This window comes from Musa acuminata, chromosome BXJ3-3 (genome assembly GCF_036884655.1).
Source record: "Musa acuminata AAA Group cultivar baxijiao chromosome BXJ3-3, Cavendish_Baxijiao_AAA, whole genome shotgun sequence".
In the NCBI taxonomy this organism is placed as follows: Eukaryota; Viridiplantae; Streptophyta; class Magnoliopsida; order Zingiberales; family Musaceae; genus Musa; species Musa acuminata.
Genome location: NC_088351.1, coordinates 730910 through 750159, shown reverse-complemented (window position 1 = coordinate 750159; position 19250 = coordinate 730910). Strand labels below are relative to the sequence as shown.

Genomic DNA, 19250 nt, shown 5'->3' with positions numbered 1-19250 from the left:
TAAAAAATATAAATATAAATATTTTTAGTTTAAATAAGAATATTACTAATGTCACAATTTGTACATGTAGTCGATCTTACATAATTAGGATATTATTATTAAAATTAAAAATTATTAAATTGAAATTTAAAAATATAAATATAAATTAAAATTGATTTTTTTTTTGTGTAATTGATGGACCAAATAAGTTTGTGTCCAAATGAAACCTTTTCGCACGAATCTTCAAGCGTACATAACATAAAGGGTTATTAGGACGAGCAGAAGAGCGGCATTCCGTCCATTTTTGAACACTTGCCCCTTGCGCCCACTTCGCTCCTCCCCTTCCACAGTTGGAGGCGTTGCCATTGGAGGGCGGCGACCAGTGTTGGCGGACCGATCCCTTCGCTACTATGCACCTCCACGCCACCGCCTGGTAGCCTCCTCCGGCCCTCGGCGAGATGCCGTTGGGCTCCGCCGCCCATGGACCGGAAGGCTAACCTTCCGCCGCCTCCGGCTTCGATCCACCCGACCCGGCCCATTGCGGGCGACGCTAACCTCACCTCCTCTTCTTCTTCTTCCTCCTCCTCCTCTTTCTCTCCCCCCGACTTCCTTCGCCAAGCCCATGCTGTGTTCAAGCGCCACAGACCTCTCGGTAAGTTTCACTTCCCCTTCTTCTTCTATTTCCTCTGCCCTAGCTTCATTTCGTAGCTTCTGATGAAATTGATGGGTGATTTACTAAGAATTTGTCAAGGACAGTTGCTTTATGTTAGATCCAGTCTGTTACATGCTTCTTCTTTGTGAAAGCATTTAAGTGGTTTCGCTGCCGTAATGAGAAAGTTAGGGTTTCGAGTTCTGGACCTGATGATGTCTTGGTTTTTGGTTTTGTTTCTTGGTTTACAGGTGGTATGCAGTCTAACATGCGTCGGGCGACTCGTGTCTTGGTTCCTCAAACTGAGTCATCGAAGAACGTTACTTCAATGTCTTCTGTAACTGCGAATGTGGCTGGAAAGGTTGTGCCGCTATCTGGAGCGGTTGTTGGAGCCAGGAGGGTGGCAAGAGATCAGGGAGAAAACGATGCAGGTGTAATGGCTGGTCCGGCTGATGATGCCTCGCTCACCCCTCCTTCTGTTACTGGGACTTCAACTAATGCTGGGAATGATAAAGCGAGCCCTTTTGGCTTGCAGAATGGTGATTCTGACTTGCTGTCTGATCGAGAAAAGTCATCTTTGGCAGCAGTTTCGTCATCTCAAGTGGCATCTTCACATGCATTAACAAACAATGATATGAAGAAGGAAAATTTAGCTTTTCAGAGTAAGTGAAATTTTTGAAACTGATACTGCTGACTGACACACATGACTATGTTTTATGGAGTTGTAGTCGAGTATATACATTTCATGCCTAGTTCGTTTCTCATTTTTTTGCTTATTAAGTACACGCATCACTGCTCGTAGTGAAATGGACAACAATTATCCTTACTTGCATTAACTTGCATTGGCAGAGATGGAGTACTTGGGAACTCAGGTGGGCACAAATGATCAGGATTTAAAGGTACAAGATCATGGGAACATGGAAGTGTTTGGGACTGACATGAAGTTTGGAGGCTCCAGCTTGTTAGAGAATACTAAAGATCCAAAGCATAATCAGTGTTATGTGGAACCAATGACCCGATGTTCAGCTGTGGGCTCTTCATGTGTCACCACATTGTCGGTTCACACAGGTCCAACGATTCAGTCCATGCACGCTCAGCCTGCTGGGCAAACTGCCTTTCCAACTCAAGTGTCTTCATCTGCAGGAGAGTTGCCATCAGTTGCCAAGGATCATACTCCTCCAGAAGAACAAGGGGCTGTCAAGAATGGCTGTGATTGGCATCTTGATCATCAACAGAATCTTCATTTGGCTGAAAATGTCAAGGATAAGGGGGCTTGTGGTGATGCCATTTGTTTGCCATCTCAAGTTCTGCCAACAAGTAACCCCCCATCTTCAAATATCGATGTTGGGCCTTCTCAGTCGAACAAAGTTGAGAAGTCTCTTCGTAAAAAGAAGTATGATCCAAATGTTTTCTTCAAGGTTAATGGGAAGCTTTATCAAAAGCTTGGTAAGATAGGAAGTGGAGGAAGTAGTGAAGTTCACAAAGTGATATCATCAGATTGTACTATACATGCCCTGAAGAAGATAAAGCTTAAAGGACGTGACTATCCCACTGCCTATGGATTTTGTCAAGAAATCGAATATTTGAAGAAGTTAAAGGGAAAGAGCAACATCATTCAACTTATTGATTATGAGGTAAACACTTGCAAAATTATGTATGTATATATATATATATATATATATATATGATTTAAAAAAAAAACTTTCTCTACATAATGATTCATACTTTCAAACAGCAAGATTATTTCTACTTAAGTCAAGTCTGCACAGTTATAAATGACTTAATGTATCATTTGGGCAACATATGGTTGTACTGTACATTGTAGATTCAAATGTTTCTTTCTCAGGATTTGATGCTTGAATTCATTTACATTATTCATTATCATTTGTCTTGAGACATTTTGGGAGGCCTCTCTCTTGATCATAATTCATATCTGTATAATTACATATGAGCCATGATTTTTCAATGATAGGGTTCCGTCCAAGTTGGTTGAGTTGGGTTTCATAGTTGACTAAAACTTTATAAATGGACAAGAAAATAAACCACCCACCTAGAATTTAAAGCTCCGAATGAGTTTATTCTGACAAATAACTATTCGCCAACTTATAATGGTGGCAACTCTTGAGAGCTAAGGTAACCTGGACAGAATTCACTAACTGCTATTATTCAAATTTCAATCTATCAATGTATCTTCAAGTGTCAGATTTGCTGATATATGTATGAGCTTGCTTTGGGCTCTTGTTTTTGTCTAATTTTGATAGGATTGCCAACATTCTGTTTGGTGCTGCTTTTTTTTTGTTTTGGTATTTTCTGCTTTAAAAGAAAACTTGAGAATTGAGAAACTAAATATGTTTGACTGAACATTGCTATTGTTCTTTAATAGTTTCTAAGAAAAACTACGTTGAGAAATATTTTTATTTTTGGAAGGCAAAACTTTTTACTTGCAAATATTTTAGAAACAAACTGGAAACTAGTGCACATTGGATATTAGACCTATGGGATTTCAGCATATATTCTCCAATAAATGACACTCCCATGTTGTTGTTAAAAGTAAAGCAGTGATGACCAATTTCTTTATAGATAAAAGATTAAATATAAAACAGAACCAATATTTCTCTTATGTATTCAAGTAATGTCTAACTCGAGAAATATTTTTTAAAGGAAGCAGATGATTTCTGATCCTATTTTCTAGTATTTGCTTAGAATATATATTTTTTACTTGTTGCAAGAATCTCCCATCTTTTTTACAAATTTTGATTTAAACCATACCCGTCAATAATTAGCCAAATTGCTGTCCTTTTCTGCCTTTTTTATCTGTTTGTCGAGACTGGCTGTTACAACATGATATTTTTTCTTCCAGTTTATAATTTAAGCCTCAAATCAAAAAAGTAATAGACGATGAGAAAGCAAGCAAAATTAAGTTTCTTCTTTAGATGACTTCAGCGATTGTTGTTTTGTGGCACAGAGGTGTGCCAAAGCTTTTCTGTCAGACTACTACCTTGCTGTGCTATCCTTGACAGGCCAAAAATTGGTCTGGCCGTGTGATAAATTGGTTAGCCCAGCCTATAACATGCCAGTCAACATGGCAATCCTTATAACTGAATTATTTTCTCCTAATGTTCCATTAAGGATGAAAATAAAGGTTTTTACATATTATCTGGACTGTCATCACTGTCAGCTTTAACTTACCATAAATGCTTGCTGAGATTTTTTTGTAGGTAACAGATAAAACTTTGTTTCAAGAAGTTGTGAATGGTTCCATGAATATAAAGGAGAAAAGGATCAAGGATGATGAGTGCATCTACATGGTGCTCGAGTATGGAGAAATAGATCTAGCTCACATGCTTGCACAGAAGTGGAAGGAGATGAGTGCTTCAGGTTGGAAAATAGATGAGAATTGGCTACGATTTTACTGGCAGGTACTTCATCATTTTCCCTTGATTAGCTAAATTGTTTTAAACTTTTGGTGCACTAATGCTCATCAGGTGTCTGTGCCTGAAACCTCAAATGATAATGGCTCCATTAGTGGTTAAGCAGTACAGGAATTTATATTTAGGTGAATAAAATATCCAAAAAAACAAGATCTCACCATTGCTTTTGTTGTTAGCAATATAATCAAGTTGTAATTGATCGAATATAAGCTCCTGAAGGTAAAAATTGAGTTGCCCAGAAAATTGTTAAATACTTCAAAGCCATATTGGTTTTTCTTGGGCCTAAGTTTAAATTTTTGTTTATAAAATTGTTTTCTGCGTCATCCCCTTTTCAGTTTGACATCCTATTTTCCTCTTAATTTGCTAGGTAGTTTGGGTTCTTATAGTGATTTATTTTTCCTTTCCCACTCATTGCATAGATAGTATCATGTTTGATCAGTGTAATCGTTTCTTCTCATCTGTCCAGTTGAACAGCTTTCAGAACTCAGGAAAATGAAAATAAGTTAAGTCTGGAAAATAAGCAAGTACAGTCGTAGGTTGTAGAGTCGCTTCATATAGATTTTCCTGAGTTCCTTGCTTTGTTTGATGCACAATTTCTAAAGGAGATTCCATGGGTACCAAATGTGGACTCATGTTGGTGGAAGTCGGTTATTTGTCTTGGGCTGTCTCAGCTAGTTGGTGCCTTCATCCAACAGCGTGTTATATTTTACTCTCAGAAAATTAACATCTCACGATTTACAGCAAATGCTTGAAGCTGTTAGTACCATACATGAGGAGCGTATCGTGCACTCTGACCTGAAGCCTGCCAACTTTCTACTGGTCAGGGGATCACTTAAACTTATTGACTTTGGCATTGCCAAAGCTATAATGTGCGATACAACAAATATACAGCGAGATGCACAGGTTTAAAAGAATTCTAGCCCTGGCTATTTTCATCAGTGGTATTTTTCATGGTATGCCGATAGAGGTCAGGATGGCAAGTAGCATTGCTAATAATTGGTCTTACTCTGCAGGTTGGAACACTGAACTACATGTCCCCAGAAGCTTTCATGTGCAATGAGCCTGATGAAAATGGAAACATCATAAAATGTGGTCGCCCATCTGACATCTGGTCTCTTGGCTGCATTCTCTACCAGATGGTCTATGGCAAGACACCGTTTGCAGAATACAAGACATTCTGGGCCAAGTTCAAGGTTGTTACAGACAGGAACCACGAGATCACGTATGAGCCGGTCTCCAATCCTTGGCTTGTTGATATCATGCGGAGATGTCTAGCATGGGACCGCAATGAAAGATGGCGGATACCTCAGCTGCTTCAGCACCCGTTTCTTGTTCCTAGACTGCCCCGAGAGCTGCCTCCTTGTGATGATCGTCACCCTTGTAAGTTGCTTATGGAGAGGGTCGGCGCCTACTGGAGTGATCCTCAAGTGTCAAGGCTATGTTCTGAGCTGCACGAGGTTATCGCCAAGCTTGAGAAAGTACAAAAGAGTCCAACTGTATCTATGGAACCAAATGTTTTTTGATGTGTATATTGATTGTATGCTAGTGAAGTCATGTTCAGGCATTGCATTTTGCTATTCTTTTTCTTTTGCTTAGCAGTCTTATCCCATGAGGCTTTCTTCATTCCATTATTACCTGTAATATCCAGTGAACACAGACTTGACTTGTGAAAAATTATCTTCCCAAGCAAAACTTGAAACCTTTTGAAAGACCAGTTTTTTTCTTGAACACCCTTTTACAGATTGCAATTTATCTCCAGACTACAGCAACAGCCACTGGCTTTGCTTGACGTCACAACACTCATAGGTGAGCATAAATCACCAGCAAGAAGCCTCATTTAAATTTCTTTCTTTCTTAGCATTTTAGTTGAATCGGAGGGGATCACATACTTTAGGTCAGCAGGGATCTCCCCTTGCCAACAAAGAGTGATCGATCGGGTCAGCGGATCATAATCATACCGGGTCGGATTGATCCAACCCATTTACCGACCCACGACCCACAGTGCGGAGTGCAGACCCCGATCTCTACCCAATCGCGGGCAATCTCATCCACAGGAACGGCACACAGTTTTGTTCTCCCAGCCTTACGATTCGTGCCCCAATCAGAACCCGACAGCGTATTTAAATCTCAACGCATCAAGATTACGACTATATATATTTCTTTCTCACTCCTTTAGATTACTCATATCGACACCATCGATGGCCTGGCTTCCATTCGATGGGCCCCGCCGAACATAAGTTGATTGACGTTTCCGGATATTGCAGAGGGGTCGGGGAATGTGGATGTACAGAATAATCTAATGATATTGTTACCACCACCCCAATTATTAAGATACACGCCTGTCGCCACTGGGTCGTCCGATACGGGTAGGAATAACAAAGACTTCGCTGTGTGTTCGTAGTGCCGCACACCGGTCATGGCGATGCGACCCGGTCCGTTACACGCCCACTCCATGACACGGGTTTCCACGGACCGGTTTATCTTCGATTTGACCCGAATTAAACACATTAAGCTTTCGGACCGGGTTCAAATTCACAATCATATCGGGTTGCGGGTCTAATTTCAAATCTGTTATAAGCGAACGTGGTATTGTGCGAGTGTGTCCGAAGCGGAGATTTTGAAGTCGGCGATAACTGTATAAACCCCGAGAGGTGGAGGTGGTGGTCGGAGGTCACCGCAGCGATTCATCTCCCCTTACCTTCGGAATCGGCGTCCAGCGACCGGAGGCGACGATGGCGGGGTGTGGCGCAGAGTATCTCCACCAGTTCGTGGAGGAGACGGACTGGTACAACGGGATCGTGCTCGACGGGCTGTTGCCGGGCGTTGCCTGGAGGCGCCTCCCGCGGCCGCTCCAGTCGTGGCTGCGTAATTACATCGGCGCAACCACCCTCTACTTCGTCTCCGGTTTTTTGTGGTGCTTCTACATCTACTACTTGAAGCGCAACGTCTATGTCCCGAAAGGTCTCTCTCTAATCTCATCTCTTTCTTTCTTTAATTGCTTCATCGATTGTCTCGTAGGTTGGTCGTAGGCTACTCTCATCTTGATTGTTGGGCTTTTTATGGATGTTTGTCTTGTGACTTGAGTTGTGGGTCTTATTCTTTCCCCTTTCATTGCGGGGATTGCGCTTATGTACCTTTATGGTTCTCTTTTTCCATCTTCGATGCGAAATGTATCTTTCCTATTTCTTTCCATCAATTAATAATCTTTGCTTATTTTCTTCATTACTATGACGCTGTACTGTCTTTTCTTCACCGATTTCTTGATCGATCTGTCTTGCACTTGATCTCTCTTTTTTTTGGTAAATGCGTAGTATATGATTCTATTTTATTTGGTTTCTTTCGTTTGTATTGCAGAGGAAAGGATAAAAATTGTTTCTTGCCTGGGGTTTCTTTAATTTTATTTACTGGCAGTGGACGTTTTCCCTCTTGGTTATCGGTAGATTTTCTTGGATGAGAGTTTGGATTTTAGTTGATGTAGCTTTGGTCTCGACGTGCTGCCATCTGTTTCTACACAGATTGTCCTTATTTGGGGAGCACCACTGGTGATGCTATTCTTGGACAAACTGGTGAGCACCACTACGTGGTGACGATTAATTCAGTATATTGTATTTCATGTTTTTGGAAGTAATATTCATCAGGCAAAAACTCGATTTCAGCTATTGATTCGTATGAAACTTTGGTCGGTGGAAAAAATCCCAGACCTTACTGTTCTGATTGCTTTCATTTAGTTGAGATTGTGGTAGTTTGATATATCAGAAGAATTGATTTTGTGCAATGTGCTACATTTTTTGGTGAAAGTATGTGATCATTGATCCGATCCCCGCTTGAAATGATGAGAAAAGACTTTGGATCAGGGGGGTAATGTGTATGGATGGTATGTATTGGTCGAAGCAATATCATGAAGATATGTATTCACTTAGAGCATAGGGAAAGAGGTTGAGTAAATTATTCCTATGGCCTCTACTAAAATTCTAAATTTTTCTTGTTTCACATTGTTATAATTTTTTTTTTAACCATAGCTTCTTTTTAGTTTCAATGCTTTCTTGACCAAAATCAGAACCAGGGCCAAGCCTAAGAGAGTCGATCTTTTGGTATTGTCATCAGACATCTAACTACTAAGCCACCCTCTTTTGAAATTATCTGACTTCTAAAAAGACAAATTTGAAGCCAATTTTTTGGTTCTATAACCATCTGAGTCTCAAATTTTGAATCTGAATTTCAAGGATGTCAGTTACATTCCTTTGACTGGAACATGATCATTTTTTATATGTTTCTTTGCAAATTAGACGATCAACTGGGGACATTTATGACAGTTATGATGTCAAGAGTGAGGGTTTTCAGAGTAGTTCCTGGGATTCCAGGTTGTGGCAGACAACTTATTATCTTCTTTTGCTTCCATTTGGATATAATACTCGTACCTCAAGGAGATGAAATGTGGGCTTTTTGTTTCCCATCCTTTTCTTTGTTTCTTCTTCTCTTGTTTTTCATTTCAGTTATTTGAGGTGAAACATGGGTTTTTTGCATTTTGTTTGATGACAGAGTGATGGATACAAGGAAATTTGTGGCCAAAGTTTGGGCTAATGATCTGAAAATGATCCCCTCATTCATTTTATTGGATGACAGTGTATATATTTCTTTCTTTGAGGTACTTTCCTCACAAACGCAGAGCCACAACTGCAAAGCAATGGCCATGGAGTGTGCAATTAACAATTGCTTGCCTTGCTGCTATGTACATCTCCATCATGTTCTGGCATAGTAAATTGCCAAATGTTTGGCATCACTTTGATATTGGAAATGTTTCCCATTAGCTGGAAGCAGCATATAAAAGCTCCCTGGTATCCTTAGAACTTTTTTTGTACGGTTCATTTGAATGATGTCTGAGAATTATTTGGAGGACGTCATTCAGATCCAATATCTTCACATATTCAATTTGGTGATGCCTCGGATATGCTACTAAAATTGTTTAATACGCTAACCGATGGCTTCCCCTGCTTGGAGGGGATTTAAAGCTAGCAGTTCAAGTTTGTTGTTTGCTTCTGTTGATTCCCTTTGAGAGTGTAACTTATTCAGAGAATTAATTCACTTTTTTCATGGTATTCATAATAGTTGTCTTGGAGAAGGATGCTAAGGAAGGATTCATTTTATTTGAGTTTGTGGCCGGTTGTTAAGGTTTATGTGATAATGAGTGTCTATAGCTTATGAACCATGCTGTTCTCAAATATCTGTTTTAATTGCCTTTTCTTGCAGATGCTATACCTTCAAATAAAGCCATGATTCTACAGATAATAGTTGCAATGAAGGCAATGCCTTGGTACTGTGTTCTCCCAACACTTTCAGAATGCATGGTTGAAAATGGATGGACGAGATGTTTTTCTAGCATAAGAGAAGTTGGTTGGCCGGCTTACACTGTTTACCTCATCACGTATCTGGTCATTGTCGAGTTTGGTATATACTGGGCTCACAGAGAGTTGCATGACATAAAACCATTATACAAGTATCTTCATGCAACCCATCATGTCTACAATAAGCAGAACACACTCTCTCCTTTTGCTGGTAAGTCTCTACGGTCCATTCAATTGTATTATCTTCATCAATTTTGTGGAAGTTGACAACACATGCAGCTCTTGTGCCATAAAGGCATCGTCTATTCAGTGTTGGGGTGTTCATTTTTGGCACCAATATTCACTTACAGAGATGATATAAATTTAATAAAATAGGTTATTCTTGTAACTGGTTTGTGACTTATTACGTTAGATAGTTTACGTTTGTTGTGATTAGAATGAGATGAGTGATTTATACAGCATAATTTGATATAGAAGTTGTTGTATCACACCAATTTAGCCTGAAGAGAGAATTAAATACTCTCAACAGTATGTTCTTTTTACTATATGATGTTTTTTTTTTCGAATTAACGATATTTTCGTATTGCGTGCTTCACAACTGTGCTATTTAGTCTAACATGAAACTGGTAGCAACTGATTCACTCTCTCTTTCAGGGTTGGCGTTCCATCCATTGGACGGAATACTGCAGGCCGTGCCGCATGTGATAGCTTTGTTCCTCGTCCCAACCCATTTTATGACTCACATGCTTCTCCTGTTCTGCGAGGCGGTCTGGACTGCGAACATCCATGATTGCATTCATGGCAAGATCTGGCCAATTATGGGTGCAGGCTACCACACAATCCACCACACTACATACCGGCACAACTATGGGCACTACACCGTATGGATGGATTGGATGTTCGGAACCCTCAGAGATCCTGAGGAGGAACTCAAGAAAGCAGAATGATGCAGGGTTGGTGATCTTCTAGTGTCCCGCTCTGGCTATGGATTGACTTGCCAGGTGAGTGAGCTGCTGAAGTCTTTGATATCTGCTGCTATTGAATTCCAATTTGGCGATGTTAAGTTGTTGCTTATAGATTGTAGAATTGGTGACTGCATCAACTCTTTCATGGGCAAACAATGTCTAAAACTCATTTCTATCTGCTTTGTTTTTTATTATAATTGTGTTGGTGTAATCTTATTCTCTTTCTCGTTGCTTGATATCTACTACTATCTACCTCATGTTTTGCTGCATACTTCGAAGTACACAGCAGAAACTTGGTAGATTATGTTCAAGTCATTAAGCTTTATAGGTACATTAACATCGTCCTAAGCACCATAATACCACCTCATCATCAACCACTACGGTGTGGTGTCGTCGACCTGCTTTCCCAGTTTGTTGTGACGGTATCAGGCGACTGTGATGGCTTCTCCCCCAGCAAGCAGTCTTCATCGTTAGCCGCGGCATCTGCTTCGACACCCTTCGCCCTGCTGCATCCCTCATCCTGTATCGCTTTCAGTGCCTCGAGAACCTCCTTCATGGTAGGCCTTATCTCCGTCTCTGCTTGCAAGCACCGGAACGCCACTTCGGCCACCTGTTCGATCATCGTTCTTGTCTCGCCCTTCGACTGACACCAGAGTTTTGGATCCACCAACTGCTCCAGTTCCTGGTTTTGGATCTTGCTGATGGCCATGGTGGCCAAATTGATATCGTGCCGCTGCTGGGTAACATCGACGGCGGGCTTCGACGATATGAGCTCCGCCAGCACCACCCCGAAGCTGTAGACGTCGCTTTTGTCGGTGAGCTGGAAGCACTCGTGGTAGTCGGGGTCGACGTAGCCCGGCGTGCCCTGTGGCGCGGTGGAGACGTGGGTGGCGTTTGCCGGAAAAAGCCGGGACAGCCCGAAGTCGGCAACCTTGACATGGAAGCCGACGTCGAGCAGGATGTTGCTGGTCTTCACGTCGCGGTGGATGATCTGGGGGGTGGTGGCGTGGAGGTAGCTGAGCGCGTCGGCTGTTTCGATGGCGACGCGCATCCTGAGGGGCCACGCGAGGGCCGCCTCGCGTGCGCGGGGGCCGTGGAGGTGGTCCGCCACGGTGCCGTTGGGGACGTACTCGTACACGAGGATGAGCTGGCGGCTGTGGCGGGAGGTGCAGCCGTACAACACGACGAGGTTCTGGTGGCGTAAGGAGGAGAGGATGTAGGCCTCGTTCACGAACTGCTCCACCAGCCTGTAGTTGTTCCTGTAGAACCGCTTGATGGCCACCGTGCGCCCATCGAGGAGCTTCCCTGCGGACGAGGCTCGTGTGATCTCATAAGGCCGCGCAGAGAGAGTTCTCTAAGTAGTACTAACCTTTGTAGACGGCGCCGAAGCCACCATCGCCGAGCTTGTTGGAGGCGCTGAAGCCGTCCGTGGCAGCCTCGAGTTCTTCGTACGTGAAAACCTGGGTGTGGTACTGCTCATTGCCCGATTCCGGATCGGAGGATACGACGGGTCGAGCTAGAAGAACGGAGGAAGCCGAAGGCTGTGGTCTCTTCCTGCGACAGACATAGACCAAACAGAGGAGGCTCAACGCGGCCAAGCAACCCACGCCCACGCAAACTCCTGTTCCACAGCAACAATCTCATAGCAGATAACAAGGTACGACCTCATGGCTTCCTGCTCTGCAGAGAATCTGACGCCATAGACGAGAGTGGACGAGTTCAAGAATAATTAGATTCTTACCGATGATGATCTGCTTCCGATGGTTATTTCCTGTGTTAGAATGACCACTGTCATTTCCCGGAGGAGTTGCAAGATATCCATAAACATAAAAAACATAACGAGCTTAGCAGACATTCTTTTTTACAATAGATAAATAGCAAAGACGAGATACGATCAATCTAAACTAGCTTGTTGAACGGACATTTTCGAAGAAAACTTATGAAATAAGATTTTAAATTCTAATATCCGATAAATCATGCTACTAAACTAATGGTTTAGACCTAAACTGGAATTTTAGGTGTAAGCTATTGTCATCTCTAAACTTATAATGTGTTTCTCTTGGTCAGTATACTTCTACGAGGACTTGGTTGACACGCCCAACACACAGTCACACACAACCAGAGAGAGAGAGAGAGAGAGAGAGAGAGAGAGAGAGGTCAAGAGAAGTAGCAGACAAGCTATCTAAGATCTTCTCACGACTCATTTGTGTCGAGACCAAGTCTACTTGACATCTTCAACTTTGTGGCCATCAGGAAGACTTGGAAAACAAGCATAACTTAATGTGAACATGGAAAAATCAGTAAGAAAAGAAGAGAACAACATTGTAGCGGATGGAAGGCTCATGAAAGAGTAGTAGTATTGGGTCAAAGTCTTCTACTTGGCATAGAGAGGAATTCTGTGCCCTTCATTTAATTTGATAGGAACATCTCTGACTCTTCCAACGATCACTTGAGAGAGCATTTTTATTAGTGTTAGAGAATGCATGTAAAGGAATTGGTCCAGATTAATGAGTACCATCGATTAATGTGTTATTCCACGGATTATGACGTCCGATAGTAAGAGGGTAAAAATAACAACGAATGAAGAACAAGAAAGAATAGTTTTTGTTACCTCCTCTAATCATCAAATCCTCGTTAGGAAATTGCACAAGAAATGGCAGGGATTTTAATCTCTCAAAACGTCTATAAATCTTCGGAAAGAAAAGGAACAAAAAGAGAACAAACAGAAGAGCTGATCTTGAATCTGTCTCAATAAATAGTATCCGAAAATTAATCTGGTTTCTTGATTACCGGCTCGAGTGATTAGACCTAAAGGTGGAAGAAGAAGGAGATGTAATCAACACTTACTGCAGCTTCTGGGATCATCCGGTCGTTGTGGGCAGTGACAGACGAACTCCCCTGTTTCATGATCAGACCCGCACTTCCCACCGCTGCCTCTGCAATCCCCGCATATTCTTTCATCGTCCCACCACTCCACCAGAAATCCATTCTTCAGGAGATCCTCGTACCAGTCTGGACTCTCTTTCTCTCCGCCGAGCGTCAAAACCGGTGCAGCCATCACCTCACACGCGCACGATAGGTCAGGCGGAGGGACGTCGCCGAAATTTCCACCAAGTTTAGCATAAACGTCATCATGAGCACACTTTGTTGGCGTGGAATTCTCGGGTCTGGTTCCTGAGCAATGATGGAACAGGAAGAGCTCTCTGTTCGCCGTGCTAATGGAGAAGCAATCATCGGGACCAAACTGGACGTTGTCACTGGGAACTGGGCAGCAGTCGGCGGCGAGTTTGGTGTTGTTGAGCCAAAGGGATCTGTTATCGTAGAAGATTTGGTGGATAGAGTATGACTTTTCAAAGGAATTCACGAGAACGGGGAGACGATTGTCTTCGCATTCCACTTCAAAACCAGGAGGACCTTGCGGTTGTTCCTTAGACAACCAGAAGGGATGTGTGATGTTCTTGACTTCTCCGCAGCTCCACTCTTTTTCGCCCGAGATGGTAATGAAGAACAGAAGGATGGGGAAGAGGAGAGGAACGAAGCTTGGCATTGATTTGGGATGCATGATGATGTGATGAAGCAGTGGAGAAGGACGAAGGGGATGGCGAAGCAAGGGGAAGAGGAGATGCAGTTAAGTAGAGATCAAAATGGTGGGAGTTGACGACCGCCTTGACTTCCAAGTCTTTCGAGATGACTTCAGCAAGGAAAGTTGAAGGTATGGATGCAATTACTCATGAAAGTAATATATAGACGGACTGAATTGTAATACTCATGGAAGTAATATATAAGAACTTGGGAGTCGAGATGACTCCGACATGACGTTGGCTTGTCGAGTTTGTGTCAATCGAGAGTGTATTACTTTCAAAGATGAAAGTAATACAATTTAGTCCCTATCTATTACTTCCAACTTTGAACTTTAGCACGGGAAGTTCAAAGATGGAAGTAATACATAGGGACTAAAATGTAATACTCATGCGTCTTAACTAAATTGAAATATATAACATATGTGGAAAACACTCTCGATTGACACAAACTCGACAAGCCAACGTCATGTCGGAGTCATCTCGACTCCCAAGTTCTTATATATTACTTCCATGAGTATTACAATTCAGTCCGTCTATATATTACTTTCATGAGTAATTGCATCCATACCTTCAACTTTCCTTGCTGAAGTCATCTCGAAAGACTTGGAAGTCAAGGCGGTCGTCAACTCCCACCATTTTGATCTCTACTTAACTGCATCTCCTCTTCCCCTTGCTTCGCAATCCCTTTCGTCCGTCTCTACTGCTTCATCACATCATCATGCATCCCAAATCAATGCCAAGCTTCGCTCCTCTCCTCTTCCCCATCCTTCTGTTCTTCGTTACCATCTCGGGCGAAAAAGAGTGTAGCGAGTGTAAGACCAGGAGCTGCGGAGAAGTCAAGAACATCACACATCCCTTCTGGTTCTCTGGGGACCAACCGCCCGGTCCTCCTGGTTTTGAAGTGGAATGCGAAAACAATAGTCTCCCCGTTCTCGTGAATTCCTTCGGCATGTCATACTCTATCCACCAAATCTTCTACGATAACAGATCCCTTTGGCTCAACAACACCAAACTCGCCGCCGACTGCTGCCCAGTTCCCAGTGACAACGTCCAGTTTGGTCCCGATGATTGCTTCTCCATTAGCACGGCGAACAGAGAGCTCTTCCTGTTCCATCATTGCTCAGGAACCAGACCCGAGAATTCCACGCCAACAAAGTGTGCTCATGATGACGTTTATGCTAAACTTGGTGGAAATTTCGGCGACGTCCCTCCGCCTGACCTATCGTGCGCGTGTGAGGTGATGGCTGCACCGGTTTTGACGCTCGGCGGAGAGAAAGAGAGTCCAGACTGGTACGAGGATCTCCTGAAGAATGGATTTCTGGTGGAGTGGTGGGACGATGAAAGAATATGCGGGGATTGCAGAGGCAGCGGTGGGAAGTGCGGGTCTGATCATGAAACTGGGGATTTCGTCTGTCGCCGCCCACAAGGACCGGATTATCCCAGCAGCTGCAGTAAGTGTTGATTACATCTCCTTCTTCTTCCACCTTTAGGGCTAATCACTCGCGCCGGTAATCAAGAAACCAAATTAATTTTTGGATACGATTCAAGATCAGTGTAAAAAAGGTTAAAGTATATTTTTAGAATATCATAAATTAATAATTTATCTTTTAAATAAGTTTAGATAGAGTTATAAAGATAAAAAAAAAATTATTTGAGCTAATATATATGTCATTACTATATTTTTTTATTTTGTTTTTTTTCTTATTTGATTTGATTTAATCTTTGAGCTAATATATATGTCATTACTATTATTTGAGAAAAGATTGTGTTTATATGTGATCCTCCTTTTTTTTTTTCACAATCAGATTTCTGTACGTTTCTTATTACTTTTCTTTCTACTTGTACTCTTTTTTATTCATCTTAAAATCTATTAATGATTAAAAAATAGGAGATTATTCTGCTACCTATTTATCAGATAAATAGGTATAAATGATGATTAAATGAAGGACACAGGATTCTTGTCATTGCAAAATGATTCCATCGTATGAGACAATACATCAAAGAAGACTTTGACTCCTCACTGCCATCTCCTGAGCTTTTCTTCCACTTCTAATATTCTTTTCTTTTCTTCCTTTATTTTCTTTCTCATTTTCCAAGCACCGTAAGGATTTCTTGATAGAAGACGACAACTTCTCGTGACCACCCAAGTCCATGTACAGGACTTGGAAGTCAACGAGCCGAAGAAACGCGTAAGAACTCACGGATTCTTTGAGTTCAGGATCAAAAACTTGACCCAGAGAATTGAATTGTGACCACAGCTTAGCTTTGGAAGATCGCATCCATCTTACTCGGCCTCTCTCTTTTTTCCTCGATTTTCCAAGCCTCAGTCATATTGCCATATTCACCATTATTCAAGCCAATGATTTCGTCCTACTTGCTGCAGGAAATTGCGACGATCCTTGTGCAGAACATAAACACACGAAGCGGATTGTAATAGGTAGAATTCTTATGAGCCCGTCTAGTCTCTTCCATGGTGTTGGATTCTCTGAAGAGCACGAATTCATGTTCCTTTTGGATTAATGTCGTGTTCCAGTTTCGCTGGTGGGATCGGTGGGCTTGCTGTTGCTCTGTGCTGTGTTATCACTCCTCCATGCATCAAAATGGTTCAAGAACTCTGTCTTCTTCAGCTCCAAATCAGAATGCACACACAACATCGAAGCCTTTCTGGGTAATTGTGGATCCCTGGCCCCCAAAAGATTCAAGTACTCTGACCTGAGAAAGATCACCAAATCCTTCCGAGAGAAACTGGGCGAAGGTGGATATGGAAGCGTGTTCAAAGGCACGCTCCCGGACGGCCGCTTGGTGGCCGTCAAGATCTTGAGCAAGTCCAAGGAGGACGGCGAGGAATTCTTCAACGAAGTCGTCAGCATCGGTCGCACCTCGCACGTCAACGTCGTCACTCTCCTCGGCTTCTGCCAAGAGGGCCGCCGAAGAGCTCTGGTTTACGAGTTCATGCCCAATGGTTCCCTGGAGAAGCACATCAACCGAGCAGCTCTTCCTTGGGACAGACTCCACCAGATAGCCATCGGCATCGCCCGAGGGCTGGAGTATCTGCATCGCGGCTGCAACGCTCGCATGGTCCACTTCGACATCAAGCCTCACAACATCCTCCTCGACGAGGATTTCCGCCCCAAGATATCAGACTTTGGATTGGCGAAGCTGTGCCCGCAGAGAGGGAGCGTGCTGTCCATGGCGGACGCGAGAGGGACGATAGGGTACATCGCACCGGAAGTGTTCTGCAGGAACATTGGAGCGGTCTCCACCAAATCAGACGTCTACAGTTATGGAATGATGCTCTTGGAAATGGTTGGAGGGAGGAGGAACGTACGCTTTTGATGCCATCCGTTCAGAGATCTTGTTTGATCTGCTTAGCACACCGTGATCCAAGATTGCTGCAGGCTCCGTCTTCCGTCTTTAATCCGATCGCGCTGCGGAATCTACAGGGAGTGCGAAGAGTAGACCCTTTCTCCTCTCTTCCTATCCTTTCACAGGATCACACAGATTGATGGATTTGGGGAGCGGGGTTTTTGGGAGAGAGAAGAATAACTGAATTCCTCAACGGAGAGGTGCGACGCTCTAACACACTAACCACCCTCTCAACCACTAGAGATCCTGTCCGTTTATAGGCGAGAGCAGAGGGTCTACGATGAGATGAGATCTCAGAAGATTTCCTCCCATCAAGGATATCTCCGAGGAATCGTTCCGTAGTGGACTTAGTCTTGGCTAAAATATCGCAACGGAACCCAATTCTATTATATATCTTATTCAATAAAAGGCCACATATTCTAACATTCTCCCACTTGGCCCATTAATTGATAAGATATAAAAGAGATACAAAATCAAAACAAACAAAACAAAATTTGTTTGAAAACAATTTTACCTAATTGGATTCCAAAAATTTTGAAAAAACATTTTATACATGGCCATGTTTTTAAAAATAAGCCAATAAGTCCAATAAATACAATAATACTATATTAAGTCCAACTATCAATGCGAGTCATAGCGGTTGTATTTCATCAATGTCATACTCCCTTCTATGTACCACAACATTGTTAGTCTTTCCTAACATAGTCATAATGACCCCTGTAATTTGTCTTGTCAAGACAATCCTGTTATTACATTCAACCATAATATGCATAAACATAAATGTAAACAGGATAACAGAAACAGATAACTTTAATTAAGTAAAATGTCAATAATAGCATCCACATAAACATGCATCACCATATCCTTTATGACTTGCTCACAAGCCCCATTCTAAGAACATGTTCTTTGAATATTTTGCACTGTAAGGCTTTTGTCAATGGATCAGCAATCATCATAGTGGTGCTCAAGTTCTCAATAGACACTTGCTGTTTCTGGACTCTTTCTCTAACCACCAAGTACTTTAACTCAATGTGCTTGGAACCACTAGAGTACTTGCCATTCTTAGAGAAGAAAACTGCTGCGGTGTTATCACAAAATATCTTCAGCGGCTTGGCAATTGAGTCGACCACACCAAGTCCTGAGATAAAATTTCGCAGCCATAAAGCTTGATTTGTGGCCTCAAAGCATGCCACAAATTCAGCTTCCATTGTTGATGATGCAATAAGCGATTGCTTTGCACTTTTCCAAGAAATTGCCCCACCAGCTAACATAAATACAAATCCTGAAGTGGACTTCCTGCTGTCGAGGCAATTTGCAAAATCAGCATCTGAATATCCAGTTACTTCAAGCTGATCAGATCTCCTGTATGTGAGCATATAATCTTTTGTCCCTTGTAGATATCTCATTACTTTCTTTGCAGCTTTCCAATGTTCCATTCCTGGGTTGCTTTGATATCTTCCCAGCATTGCAACTGCAAAACTGATATCTGGTCTTGTACAGGTTTGAGCATATAGTAGACTTCCAACTGCGCATCCATAAGGAATATTCTTCATTTGATTCTTTTCTAAGTCATTTCTTGGGCACTGGTTTTGACTGAATTTTTCACCTTTAGTAATAGGCATATCATTGGTTGAGCAAAGCTGCATATTAAATCTCTCCAAGATACGATCAATATATCCTTTCTGAGACAATCCTAATAATCCTTGAGATCTATCCCTGAATATCTCAATGCCAATGACATAGGATGCCTCATTCATATCAACCATCTTAAAGTTCTTGTTGAGAAATATTTTGGTTTCGTGCAATAAACCAAGATCACTGCTGGCAAGTAAAATATCGTCCACATATAAGACCAATATAATAAACTTGCTCCCACTTACCTTCAGGTATATACACTGATCAACAGTGTTTTCCTTAAATCCGAAGGAAGTAATGGT

General features: G+C 42.2%; 4 protein-coding genes across 4 annotated transcripts; 3 read left to right on the top strand and 1 right to left on the bottom strand.

Annotated features, from left to right (window-relative positions):
- Positions 1-273: 273 nt before the first annotated feature.
- LOC103977202 (serine/threonine-protein kinase MPS1) lies at positions 274-5636 on the top strand. Its single transcript, XM_009392648.3, has 6 exons — positions 274-631; positions 880-1290; positions 1478-2262; positions 3847-4047; positions 4801-4962; positions 5073-5636. The coding sequence occupies exons 1-6, from the start codon at positions 460-462 to the stop codon at positions 5580-5582; spliced, it is 2241 nt and encodes a 746-aa protein (XP_009390923.2). The 5' UTR covers positions 274-459; the 3' UTR covers positions 5583-5636.
- A 1030-nt stretch (positions 5637-6666) lies between these two features.
- On the top strand, positions 6667-10563 carry LOC135632939 (delta(7)-sterol-C5(6)-desaturase-like). Its single transcript, XM_065141849.1, has 3 exons — positions 6667-7020; positions 9307-9612; positions 10056-10563. The coding sequence occupies exons 1-3, from the start codon at positions 6792-6794 to the stop codon at positions 10346-10348; spliced, it is 828 nt and encodes a 275-aa protein (XP_064997921.1). The 5' UTR covers positions 6667-6791; the 3' UTR covers positions 10349-10563.
- LOC135632938 (LEAF RUST 10 DISEASE-RESISTANCE LOCUS RECEPTOR-LIKE PROTEIN KINASE-like 1.2) lies at positions 10525-14030 on the bottom strand. The gene is made up of 4 exons (XM_065141848.1): positions 13214-14030; positions 12108-12137; positions 11736-11987; positions 10525-11671 (listed from the first exon to the last, which is right to left on the bottom strand). Exons 1-4 carry the CDS (start codon positions 13926-13928, stop codon positions 10737-10739), a joined length of 1932 nt encoding a protein of 643 aa, XP_064997920.1. The 5' UTR covers positions 13929-14030; the 3' UTR covers positions 10525-10736.
- A 582-nt stretch (positions 14031-14612) lies between these two features.
- LOC135633433 (LEAF RUST 10 DISEASE-RESISTANCE LOCUS RECEPTOR-LIKE PROTEIN KINASE-like 2.1) lies at positions 14613-17393 on the top strand. The gene is made up of 3 exons (XM_065142872.1): positions 14613-15398; positions 16331-16384; positions 16481-17393. Exons 1-3 carry the CDS (start codon positions 14666-14668, stop codon positions 17281-17283), a joined length of 1590 nt encoding a protein of 529 aa, XP_064998944.1. The 5' UTR covers positions 14613-14665; the 3' UTR covers positions 17284-17393.
- Positions 17394-19250: the final 1857 nt, after the last annotated feature.